Raw genomic sequence first — 12,150 nt, 5'->3', positions numbered from 1 at the left:
TAAAGAGAATTCAGAAAACAAAATTCAGGCTAAGCTTTAACTTCAAGCCAGGTCAGAATCCCAAAACCTTTCACCCCAATAAGGGGATAGAGAACCCACCCCTGAAAGAAAGCAAGCAAAAAGAGCTATTTTTTTTTTTTTAGTGTTTAAACCTGGGAAGTTTATTTCTTTTCCTACAAAGGAACCTAGAGGTGACAAACCTAGAAGTGACAAACCTAACTTTAGTGTCATCCTATGGGTGTTACACAGGGAAAGTGAACAACCCTCCGCCTGAGGAAGAGGAGCAGGAGCCTAACGAGCCATTAAAACACACACACACACTAATTACTAATTAGTACCTGGACAAGGGACTGGGAGCTAAGGAGCAGTGGAATAACAAGGTCTGAGGGGGTGCCAGGAGGGTGTGGGGTGCTGCTAGCAAGGAGGGGATGCTGCCAGCAGGGCTCAGGGGGTGCCAGCAGCCCCTCTAGAAGCATTTCCGGTGCACGATGGAGGGGCCGGACTCGTCGTACTCCTGCTTGCTGATCCACATCTGCTGGAAGGTGGAGAGCGAGGCCAGGATGGAGCCCCCGATCCACACCGAGTACTTGCGCTCAGGGGGGGCGATGATCTGCACCAGGAGAGACACAGAGAGGGGGTCAGAGCTGTTCCACCCCCTGTGCCCACCCTGCCCTCCCTGCCTGACACTGGGATCTTTTCTGAAAAATCCCTTCTGAGCCAGGATTTCTTCTCCTGGGAAGCTGAGAAGCTTCAGCTTCTCCCTGCTTTGCTGTTTCGGAACTCCCATTCCAAAACAGCAAAGCAGGGAGAAGCTGAAGCTTCTCAGCTTCCCAGGAGAAGAAATCCTGGGAGAATAAAAAGATTGTTTACCCAGCATATGAATTGTTTTCATTTAATGACCAATCATGGTCCAGCTGTGTCAAGGCTCTGAGGAGTCACGAGTTTTTATTATTCATTCTTGCAAAGCCTTCTGATGTATCCTTTCTTTTTCTTCAGTATAGCGTGGTGGAGTTTGTGGGTCCCCAGGACGAGGGAAGAGATGAGAACCTTGACTCCGTGTTTCAGAAGGCTGATTTATTGTTTTATGATATATATTATGGTCAAGGACAAATTTTATGAAAAATCCTTTTGCTAGGAGCTTTTTCTCCTGAGGAGCTGAGAGGCCTCAGGAATGAAATGTAAACAGTAATTATCTGCTGCTGTGGAATGCAACAGGTGCATCTTTGATTGGTCTCATGTGGTTGTTTTTAATTAATGGCCAATCACAGCCCAGCTGTCTCAGACTCTCTGGTCAGTCACAAGATTTTATTATCATTCCTTTTCCTTGCTAGCCTTCTGATGAAATCCTTTCTTCTATCCTTTTAGTATAGTTTTAGTATATCACTTTCTTCTAATATAATATGTACCATAAAATAATAAATCAGCCTTCTGAAACATGGAGTCAAGATTCTCATCTCTTCCCTCATCCTGGGACACCACCACATATTGCATTAAAAGAAAGTGATATATTAAAACTATACTAAAGAAAGAGAAAGGAGACAGCAGAAGGCTACCAAGGAAAGGAATGATAATGAAATCCTGTGACTGCTCACAGCCTGGCTGCCATTGGTCACCAAATGAAAACAATTCCCATGAGACCAATCAAAGATGCACCTGTTGGTAAACAATCCCCAGAGCACATTCCACAGCCATCAGATAGTTACTGTTTACATTTCCTTTCTGGGGCCTCTCAGCTTCTCAGGAGAAAAATCCCAGTGAAAGGATTTTTCAGAAAATATGTCTGTGACAGTATAGCATTCTTTTAATATAATATCATAAAATAACAAACCAGCCTTCTGAGAATATGGAGGCAGATTCTTCATCTTTTTCTTTAGTGTAGTTTTAGTATAGCATTCTTTTAATATACTATAATATCACAAAATAATAAATCAGCTTTTTGAGAACATGGAGTCAGATTCCTCCTTTTTTCCTTTAGTATAGCATTATTATAATATATATTATAATATATACTATATTAATAAATTAGCCTTCTGAGAACATAGAGCCAGATTCTTCATCTTTTTCTTTAGTGTAGTTTTAGTATAGCATTATTTTAATATAATATAATAATAAATCAGCCTTCTGAGAACATGGAACCAGATTCCTCATCTTTTTCTTTAGTAGAGCATTCTTTTAATATATCATAGAATGGTATTATAATAGATCAGCCTGATGAGAACACACAGTCAGATTCCTCATCTTTTTCTTTAGTATAGCATTATTATAATATAATATCATAACATGATATGATATTATAATAATAGATCAGCCTTCTGAGAATACGGAGTCAGATTCCTCCTCTTTTTCTTTAGTACAGTTTTAGTATAGCATTCTTTTAATATAATATCATAAAATATTATATTATAATAATAGATCAGCCTTCTGGGAATATGGAATCAGATCCCTCATCTTTTTCTTTAGTATAGTATTCTTTTAATATAATATCATAAAATATTATTATATTATAATAATAGACGAGCCTTCTAGGAATATGGAATCAGATCCCTCATCTTTTACTTTGGTATAGTATTCTTTTAATATAATATTATAAAATTATAGTATATTATAATAATAAATCAGCCTTCTGAGAATACTGAATCAGATTCCTCATCTTTTTCTTTAGTATAGTATTCTTTTAATATAATATCATAAAATGATACTATATTATAATAGATCAGCCTTCTGAGAACATGGAGTCAGATTCCTCATCTTTTACTTTAGTATAGCATTCTTTTAACATAATATAATACTAAATTAGCCTTCTGAGAATATGGAGTCAGATTCCTCATCTCACACCTCATCCTAGAGACCCTCACAACCACCACACCATGCCCACCTTGATCTTCATGGTGCTGGGAGCCAGCGCTGTGATCTCCTTCTGCATGCGGTCGGCGATGCCCGGGTACATGGTGGTGCCCCCGGACAGCACGGTGTTGGCGTACAGATCCTTCCTGATGTCCACGTCGCACTTCATGATGGAGTTGAAGGTGGTCTCGTGGATGCCGCAGGACTCCATGCCCAGGAAGGAGGGCTGGAAGATGGACTCGGGGCAGCGGAAGCGCTCGTTGCCGATGGTGATGACCTGCCCGTCGGGCAGCTCGTAGCTCTTCTCCAGTGAGGAGGAGGAGGCGGCCGTGGCCATCTCCTGCTCGAAGTCCAGCGCCACGTAGCACAGCTTCTCCTTGATGTCGCGCACGATCTCACGCTCAGCCGTGGTGGTGAAGCTGTAGCCCCTCTCGGTGAGGATCTTCATGAGGTAGTCGGTGAGGTCGCGGCCGGCCAGGTCCAGGCGCAGGATGGCGTGGGGCAGGGCGTAGCCCTCATAGATGGGCACCGTGTGCGTGACGCCGTCGCCGGAGTCCATCACGATGCCCGTGGTGCGGCCCGAGGCGTAGAGGGACAGCACGGCCTGGATGGCCACGTACATGGCCGGGGTGTTGAAGGTCTCGAACATGATCTGCGTCATCTTCTCCCTGTTGGCTTTAGGGTTGAGGGGCGCCTCGGTGAGCAGCACCGGGTGCTCCTCGGGCGCCACGCGCAGCTCGTTGTAGAAGGTGTGGTGCCAGATCTTCTCCATGTCGTCCCAGTTGGTGACGATGCCGTGCTCGATGGGGTACTTGAGGGTGAGGATGCCCCTCTTGCTCTGCGCCTCGTCGCCCACGTAGCTGTCCTTCTGGCCCATGCCCACCATGACGCCCTGGTGCCGCGGTCGCCCCACGATGGAGGGGAAGACGGCGCGGGGGGCGTCATCACCAGCAAACCCCGCCTTGCACATCCCCGAGCCGTTGTCCACCACCAGGGCAGCGATCTCCTCGTCCGCCATCCCGCCCGGTCTGAGGGTAGAGAGACAGCAGGTTAGCACTCCCTGCCCGTGGGGATGGGCAGGGATGCACCAGGGAGGGTGGGAATTAAGCCCTGAGGGGTGTGCAGGGCAAGGCAGGGAGGTAAAATATCGCTTTATGGCCTCAGAACACACATAGGAATAAATGCAGTCCCCCAGATGACAAGCATGGGGCTGTGGAAGGTGTCCCTGTCCATGGCAGGGGGTGGGAGTAGAAACATCCTTGAGGTTCTTCCAACCCAAAATGTTCTGAGATTCCCAGTCCTTTCCTAGGGATCTGAGGGGACCCCCCTACACAGCCCCCCACCAGCACAGACCTGAGGGAATTAAGGTCCCCAGCACCAAGAACCATCCCTGCCAGAGCCCACCCACCCCAAGGACCCAAACACACACGGGGGAAGCCCTAATCCCACCCCAAGGACCACAGCAGCAGATCCCAACCTTCCCTGAGGGACCAGACAGACACAGGGGAACCCTAAATCCCACACTCAGAGCCTGAACAAACATTGGGGAACCCCCAACTCTGCCTAAGGGCCCAAACACGCATGAGGGGGAGCCCTACCTCTATCCTAAGAGGCCAAACAGACATTGGGGGACATCCAACCCTGCCCTGAGAGGCCAAATATACATCGGGGGACCCCTAACCCTCCCTAGAGCTCCAAAGAGACATTGGGGGACACCTAACCCTGCCTTAAGAGGCCAAACAGACATTGGGGGACCCCAACCCTGCATTAAGAGGCCAACTAGACATAGAGGGGCCCTAAGCCCCGTCTGAGGGCCTAAGTTGACGTGAAAGGACCCTAACTCCTTCCCAGAGAGATACACCCCTAAAATCCCCCCCAGAAGCCCAAACACACACGGAGAAGCCGCTAAATCCTCCTGAGAGACGCTTAAACCCACGCTAAAGGCTCAAAGGGACACAGAGAACCCCTCTAAACCCACCCTCAGAGCTCGAACAGACATAATGAGACCTTAACCCTCCCTCCGAGGGACCCCTAAGCCACTCCTCAAAGCCCAAACAGACACGGGGTGACCCCTAAACGCCATCCACGATGCGCCGCTCGGCTCCGAGCGTTCGCAGGATCCCGCTCACCCTCACGCACTCCCTCAGCCCCCGACGGCGCCTCCTCCGCGACTGCCGGGCCCGCGCGCCGCGCGCGCTTTTTATACCACCCGGAACCGGAAGGCGGCCGGCATCGCGCTCTCTGATTGGCTGCAGGTTTCCCTCCCTCCTCCTCCCCGCGGGCCGTTCCCGGAAGCGGTGCGGGCGCTTCCGGTGCTTCCGGCCGGGCGAGGAAGGGGCGGGAGGGGGGAAGGAGGAAGGGAAAGGAAAGGGAAGGGAAAGGAAAGGAAGGGAAAGGAAAGGAAGGAGGAGAGGACGGAAGGAAGGAAGGAAGGAGGAGCTGAGGCGGCCGCGCACGGACCGGCGGGACCCGCCACGGGAGGTAACGGGGGAAGCCGCGGTGCTGAGAGGTGGGTGGGGGGGGGGAACCCTCGGTATTTCCGCCTGAGGGGAGGGTCGGGTCGGAGCCCTCGGTGGATCCCGCGGTAAAACGGGGGGTCGTTAATTAGTTAATTAATTGATTAATTAATTACCGGCCCTCGGTGCGGGTTTAAGTCTTGCAGGCGGTTCCCGAGCGCTGCTTGCCGAGAGAGCCGGTTAAAAACGGGAGTGAAAGGGGCTGGGAGGGCTCGCACGGGGCATTAAAACCCGGCCATGGGTGGGGAAACTCGGCCCGGGCTCTCCGGAGTGCGGGATTCAGGCTCTGAAAACCGGGGGAGAACGTGAAGGTGAGGGGGGACACAAAAAATGAGCCTGAATGTGAGGAGGGGACACCAAAAGTGACTCTGAATGTGAGGGAGGGACACAAAAGTGACCCTGAAAGTGAGGGAGAGTCGCAAAAAGTGAAGCGGGGGCACAAAAAGTGACGGGGAGAGAGCCCGAAAATGAGGCAGGGCCACAAAAAGCGAGGGAGGGACACCAAAAGTGACCCTGAAAGTGAGGCAGGGACACAAGAAATGGCAGGGGGAGACCCTAAAAGTGAGGGAAGGGAACACAAAGTGAGGGAGAGACACCCTAAAACTGAGGGGGGGGGGGGGATGCAAAAAGTGACCCCAAATGGGAGAGAGAGGCACAAAAAGAGACCCTGAAAGTGAGGCAGGGACACAAAAAACTGCGGAAAGACACCAAAAATGACCCTGAAAGTGAGGCAGGCACAGAAAAAGTGAGGGAGAGAAGCTAAAAATGACAGGGGGAGACCCTGAAAGTGAGGGAGGGATGCTAAAAGTGAGAGAGAGAGACACCAAAAGTGTCCCTAAAAGTGAAGGAAGGACACAAAAAGTGACACTGAAAGTGAGGGAGGGACACCAAAAGTGATCCTGAATGTGATGGAGGGAGACCCTAAAAGTGAGGGAGAGACACAAAAAGCAAGGGAGGGAGATCAAAAGTGACCCTAAAAGTGAAGGAGGGACACAAAAAAATGGGGGAGAGGCAACAAAAGTGACAGAAGGGAGACCCTGAAAGTGAGGGAGGGACACAAAAAGTGACCCAGAAAGTGAGGGAGGGCCACCAAAAATTACCCTGAAAGTAAGGAAGGGACACAAAAAGTGACCCTGAATGGGAGGCAGGGACACAAAAAATAGGGGAGGGCCACAAAAAGTGAGGGAGGGACCCCCAAAGTCATGGGGGGACCCTGAAAGTGAGGGAGGGACACAAAAATCTGGGGATAAACACCAAAAGTGACCCTGAAAGCGAGGCAGGGCCATGAAAGGTCCAATCCTTTTTTCCCCCCCAAAAAATCCTTTTTTTTTTGCCCCAAAGTGCCAGGAGGGAGGTGCCAGGAGCTCAGGGGGTGTTTGGCGTTGGTTTTTCCTTTGTTCCCCTGAGCTGGGTGTGTTGTGAAACCCTCCAACCCCAAATTTGGTCACTTTTCCCCCAAAAAGGACAATCTGGGGGACACAAAGTGCAGATTTTGTGCCTTTTGCAGGGTTTGTCCCCAGCTCTGCTCCCAGCCCGGGGCTGCCCTGCTGGGCTCTCTCCAGTGCTGCCTCAGCAGGGCCCACATAGCAGCTGTATTTATTTATTCATTCATTTATTTATTTATTTAAAATCTTATTTAGCTAATAAATTTATTTATTTATTTTTATTGTTTTTAAAACGATGTATTTATTTATATTAAATTTTATTTTAATTTTTTATTTCCTTATTTTTATATTAAATTAATATTTATTTAATTTATTTATTTTAAAATTTGTTTTTATTTAAATTTTTCTAATTTAATTTTTTTATTTGAAAATTTATTTTTTATTTTAAATTCGTTTTTTATTTTAAGTTATTTTTTAAATTTTTTTAATTTTACATTTATTTTTATTTTATTTTTAAAATTTATTTCTTTTAAATTATTTTAATTTATTTTTATTTATAATCTATTATTTCCTTTTTTTATTTATTCACATTTTTATTTAGTTAGTTAGTTCTTTAGTTAGTTATTTAGTTATTTCTAAGAAGTGCAGGGGTTTAGCCACAGAAGAATTTAGGGATAGCCTGGCAGGGGTGTATATATATATATACACACATATATATGCATATATATAGAGACATAAATATGTGGATATATATATATATATATATATATATATATATATATATATAATTTATTTAAAATTTTATTTTTATTTATATTATTTATTTCTATTTTTTCCTATGAAGTGGCAGGGATTTAACCATGGAGTGAGAGCATGGAAGAATTTAGGGATAGCCTGGCACGGCTGTTTATTTATATATATATATATATATCTATATATATATATGAATTATATATATGGGTATAAATATATTAATATAAATATATGGAGATATATATATATAAATTATTTTTAAGTTTATTTATATTTTTCCAATGAAGTGGCAGGGATTTAGCCACGGAGTGAGAGCACAGAAGAATTTAGGGGTAGCCTGGCAGAGGTGTGCATATATATACATACATATACATATATATATTTATTTTTATTTCTCTCTGTCAATATAAATGAATTATATATATGTATATGGATATAAACATATGGAGATATATATATAAAATTTATTTTTAAGTTTATTTATATTTTTCCTATGAAGTGGCAGGGATTCAGCCGTGGAGTGAGAGCACAAAAGAATTTAGGGGTAGCCTGGCACGGGTGTGCATATATATACATATCTATATATATCTATCTATATCTATATATATATTTGGTTACAAATATATGTATATGTGTACATATATATAACTTATTTTTAAATTTATTTTTTATTATTTATTTCTATTTTTTCCTACGAAGTGGCAGGGATTTAGCCACAGAGTGAGAGCACAGAGTAATTTCTATCCACCGGGATAGAGAGCCTGGCATGCACATATATATATATATGTGTGTGTGTGTGTGTGTCTGTATATATATAGATTTTTTTTTTTTTTTTAATATAAATGTGGCCAAGCTCCTCCTGGCTGTGTCCTCTTAGGCAGCCCCAGCGCTGCCCTCGCAGCAGCTCCTTCGGTGGAGCGTGTCCCGCACCAACCCCTGGGGCACCTTGGGGCAGAGCAGAGCCGCACACCCCACGCCACGCCACCCGCTGCCGCCCGGGGCTGTTAAAGCCTCGCTGATTGTTTCACGGTCTCCTGCACAGGAAAGAGCCCCGGCTCTGCTCCGTCCATCCCCTCCCTTCCTGGGGAAGAGATGAAAGCAGCAGCTCCGGCCGCTCTGCCTCAGCAGCGTTTGTGTCCCCGGCAGATCCTGCGCGGCTCCCGCCGGGGCCGCCAGCCATGCGCACGGCGGGATGAAGCTGCAGGCGGTGCTGGAGCAGCTGCAGAAGCAGCAACAGCAGCAGCAGCAACAGCAGCAGCAGCCGGCGGTGTCCATGGATTGCCGGGAGCGCCGCCGGGAGCCGCAGGTGCCGTTCCCGACACCGCCGCCCTTCCCCGGGCAGCCCCGCGCCCGGGGGGTGCCCCCCGCTGTCCCCTCCGCTGTCCCCGCCGCGGGCAGAGCCCCCGCTGCAGCCGGCCGGCCCTTGGAGCAGAGCAGCGGCAACTCTGAGGAGGAGGAGGACGATGAAGAGGAGGAGGATGAGGAGGAGGATGATGAAGAAGACGGCGCCGAGCTGGAGGATGGCCCCGGGGTGCCCGGCCAGGAGAGCTGCTCTGCCCTGCCGTGTTTCCGCGCTCCCAAAGGTGCCCACGCCAAGGGCAGAGCGGGCTGCGGTGCCAGCCCCGTGGCGGGCACCCAGCAGGGCAGGGAGGAGCCGGGCACAGACCCCGCCCAGCGCTGCGCAGCCCCCGCGGGCCGCCCCGGCTGGCGCCTGGACGAGCCGCTCAAACAGGTCAGTGCTGGCAGAATCGCCCCTCTTTCCAACCATTTTGGACCAAAATAATCCCACTTCTTTGCCCCAAAGTGCCAGGAGCTCGGGTTGTGTTTGGGGTTGGTTTTTGCTTTGTTCCCTCAAGCTGGGTGTGTTTTGAAACCCCCAAATGAAAGTGGGATGACCCGAATTTGGTCACTTTCCCCCCAAGAAGGACAATCTGAGGGGACACAAAGTGCAAATTTTGTGTTTATTTCCATGTTTTATCCCCATTGCTGCTCTCACCTGCAGCCCCTGCTGAAAGTTGGATTTAGGGCCAGCCCAGCAAATCCTTCCTGCCCTAAATCAAAAATTAAAGGAAATAATATGAATTTCACTCAGAATTCTGGTATTTTAGACCAGAAACTCTCCTGTTTACCAGAATAATCCCACTTCTTTTGCCCCAAAGTGCCAGGAGCTCAGGACGTGTTTGGGGTTGGTTTTTGCTTTGTTCCCTCAAGCTGGGTGTGTTTTGAAACCCCCAAATGAGAGTGGGATGACCCGAATTTGGTCACGTTTTCCCCCAAGAAGGTCAGTCTGAGGGGACACAAAGTGCAAATTTTGTGTTTATTTCCAGGATTTATCCCCATTGCTGCTCTCACCTCCATCCCCTGCTGAAAGTTGGATTTAGGGCCAGCCCAGCAAATCCTTCCTGCCCTAAATCAAAAATTAAAGGAAATAATATGAATTTCACTCAGAATTCTGGTATTTTAGACCAGAAACTCTCCTGTTTACCAAAATAATCCCACTTCTTTTGCCCCAAAGTGCCAGGAGGGATGTGCCAGGAGCTCAGGACGTGTTTGGGGTTTTGCTCTGTTCCCCCAAGCTGGGTGTGTTTTGAAACCCCCAAATGAGAGTGGGATGACCCGAATTTGGTCACTTTCCCCCCAAGAAGGACAATCTGAGGGGACACAAAGTGCAAATTTTGTGTTTATTTCCATGTTTTATCCCCATTGCTGCTCTCACCTCCATCCCCTGCTGAAAGTTGGATTTAGGGCCAGCCCAGCAAATCCTTCCTGCCCTAAATCAAAAATTAAAGGAAATAATATGAATTTCACTCAGAATTCTTTTAGAGAAGAAACTCTCCTGTTTCCAACCATTTTGTACCAAAATAATCCCACTTCTTTTGCCCCAAAGTGCCAGGAGGGAGGTGCCAGGAGCTTGGGACGTGTTTGGGGCTTTATGGGTTTCCCTGCTCTGTGAGAGCCTTTGTGGGGTGGGATTTGGGGGAAAACCTGGTGGTTTGGTCATTTTAGGTGCAGGCAGCTCCCTGCTGATGCCTCACTGGAGTTACTTCTTGTCAGACCCCAGGGATCTTGGAATTGTGGATTTTTGGGTGCAGGGGGATGTGACCTGATCCTGGGAGCCAGAGCACTTTATATTCCAGGGGAGGGAAGGGGAAAGGGGAGAGAAAATGGGGAAGGGGAAAGGGAAAAGAAAAGGGGAAAGGAAAGAGGGAAAATGAAGGAAATTCAGAGGATTCCCCAAGAAAAGGGAAAATGAAAGAAGAGGAAAATGGAAATTCAGAGGATTCCCTGAGGAAAGGAAAATGGAAATTCAGAGGATTCCCCAAGGAAAGGAGAGGAAAATGGAAATTCAGAGGATTCCCAAAGGAAAGGGAAATGGAAATTCAGAGGATTCCCCAAGGAAAGGGAAATGGAAATTCAGAGGATTCCCCAAGGAAAGGAGAGGAAAATGGAAATTCAGAGGATTCCCAAAGGAAAGGAAAAGAGAAATTCAGAGGATTCCCCAAGGAAAGGAAAGGGAAATGGAAATTCAGAGGATTCCGCAAGGAAAGGAAAGGAAAGGGAAATGGAAATTCAGAGGATTCCCCAAGAAAAGGGAAAATGAAAGAAGAGGAAAATGGAAATTCAGAGGATTCCCTGAGGAAAGGAAAGGAAAAAGGAAATTCGGAGGATTCCCAAAGGAAAGAAAAAAAGAAATTCAGAGGATTCCCCAAGGAAAGGAGAGGAAAATGGAAATTCAGAGGATTCCCCAAGGAAAGGAAAGGGAAATGGAAATTCAGAGGATTCCCCAAGGAAAGGGAAATGGAAATTGAGAGGATGCCCAGCTCCTCCCCTGCAGAGGTGAGTTGGGATCCTGAGGCCGGGGAAGGAGGCAGGCAAATCACTGTAGGATGAATTCAGTGCCACGTTGGTTTGTGGGGTTGGTGGCAGCTCCCAGGAGCTCAGGCTGCACTCAGGAGCTGCCAGCAGCTGGAATCCTTCATTCCCTTGCACTTGTGTTTTTCTCACTCTGGGGTGAATCAGTGGCTCTGGGCTGGCACTGAGGATCCCTCTTCTCACCCCAAATCAATCCTGGTTCCTCTGAGTCTTTGGGAGCAGGAGGAATTCAGAGAGCCCAGCTTTTCCTCAAGGATGAGGCAGCAGGTTCCTGTTTGCACATGGAAACACATGCAAGGAACTTCATTTAAAAAAAAAAATGCAATTAATGGTAAAAGCTCAGCCCTTCCCTTCCCCATCCTCCCTGCCATTCCTGAAATCACTCAGATGTTTTCAGGGGCTGCCTTTGAAGCTGGGGGCTGCTGAATTGAGCTCTGTTATTAGCAAGGTTCCCATTGCAGGAGCTGCTGTGGGCAGTAATTACCCCTTGGCTCTCCCTGCCTGAGAACTTGCAGCTCAGGGCAGCAGCCCTGATCTTATCAGCGTTTGTTCTACCACAGTTTTCTTTCTCAGAGCATCTGTTTCACTTCCTAAGGCTTAACTCTGCCCACAAAAGGAATTTCTGTGGATTCCCTGATAATCCTGAAATTGCTGCCCCAGTTCCTTTTCATTGACTCAACCCACAGGGCAGGGGAGGGCTCATCCCCAGGTGGGTATTTCAGCAGATTCCTGGCCTAAAAAACCTAAAAACCTCTGTAAAACCCCTGTAAAATCTCTGT

General features: G+C 47.5%; 2 protein-coding genes across 2 annotated transcripts in view; one reads left to right on the top strand and one right to left on the bottom strand.

Moving 5' to 3' along the window:
* Nucleotides 1-335: 335 nt before the first annotated feature.
* LOC139596998 (actin, cytoplasmic type 5) lies at nucleotides 336-5,102 on the bottom strand. Its single transcript, XM_071441870.1, has 3 exons — nucleotides 4,974-5,102; nucleotides 2,876-3,872; nucleotides 336-610 (listed from the first exon to the last, which is right to left on the bottom strand). Exons 2-3 carry the CDS (start codon nucleotides 3,860-3,862, stop codon nucleotides 467-469), a joined length of 1,131 nt encoding a protein of 376 aa, XP_071297971.1. The 5' UTR covers nucleotides 3,863-3,872; nucleotides 4,974-5,102; the 3' UTR covers nucleotides 336-466.
* A 57-nt stretch (nucleotides 5,103-5,159) lies between these two features.
* Nucleotides 5,160-12,150, top strand: part of ARID3B (AT-rich interaction domain 3B) — a 33,434-nt gene continuing 26,443 nt past the window's right edge. Inside the window, exons 1-2 of the mRNA XM_071441853.1 lie at nucleotides 5,160-5,325; nucleotides 8,645-9,230. Coding sequence (XP_071297954.1) covers nucleotides 8,691-9,230 — 540 coding nt within the window. The 5' untranslated portion in view covers nucleotides 5,160-5,325; nucleotides 8,645-8,690. The remainder of the gene's footprint in view (nucleotides 5,326-8,644; nucleotides 9,231-12,150) is intronic.

The sequence above is a fragment of the Agelaius tricolor genome, unplaced genomic scaffold, assembly GCF_023055355.1.
Source record: "Agelaius tricolor isolate 1412-34295 unplaced genomic scaffold, bAgeTri1.0.p SCAF_16, whole genome shotgun sequence".
NCBI classification, from domain to species: domain Eukaryota; kingdom Metazoa; phylum Chordata; class Aves; order Passeriformes; family Icteridae; genus Agelaius; species Agelaius tricolor.
The sequence above is the reverse complement of the archived record's forward strand: the minus strand, read 5'-3'. Positions and strand labels throughout refer to the sequence as shown.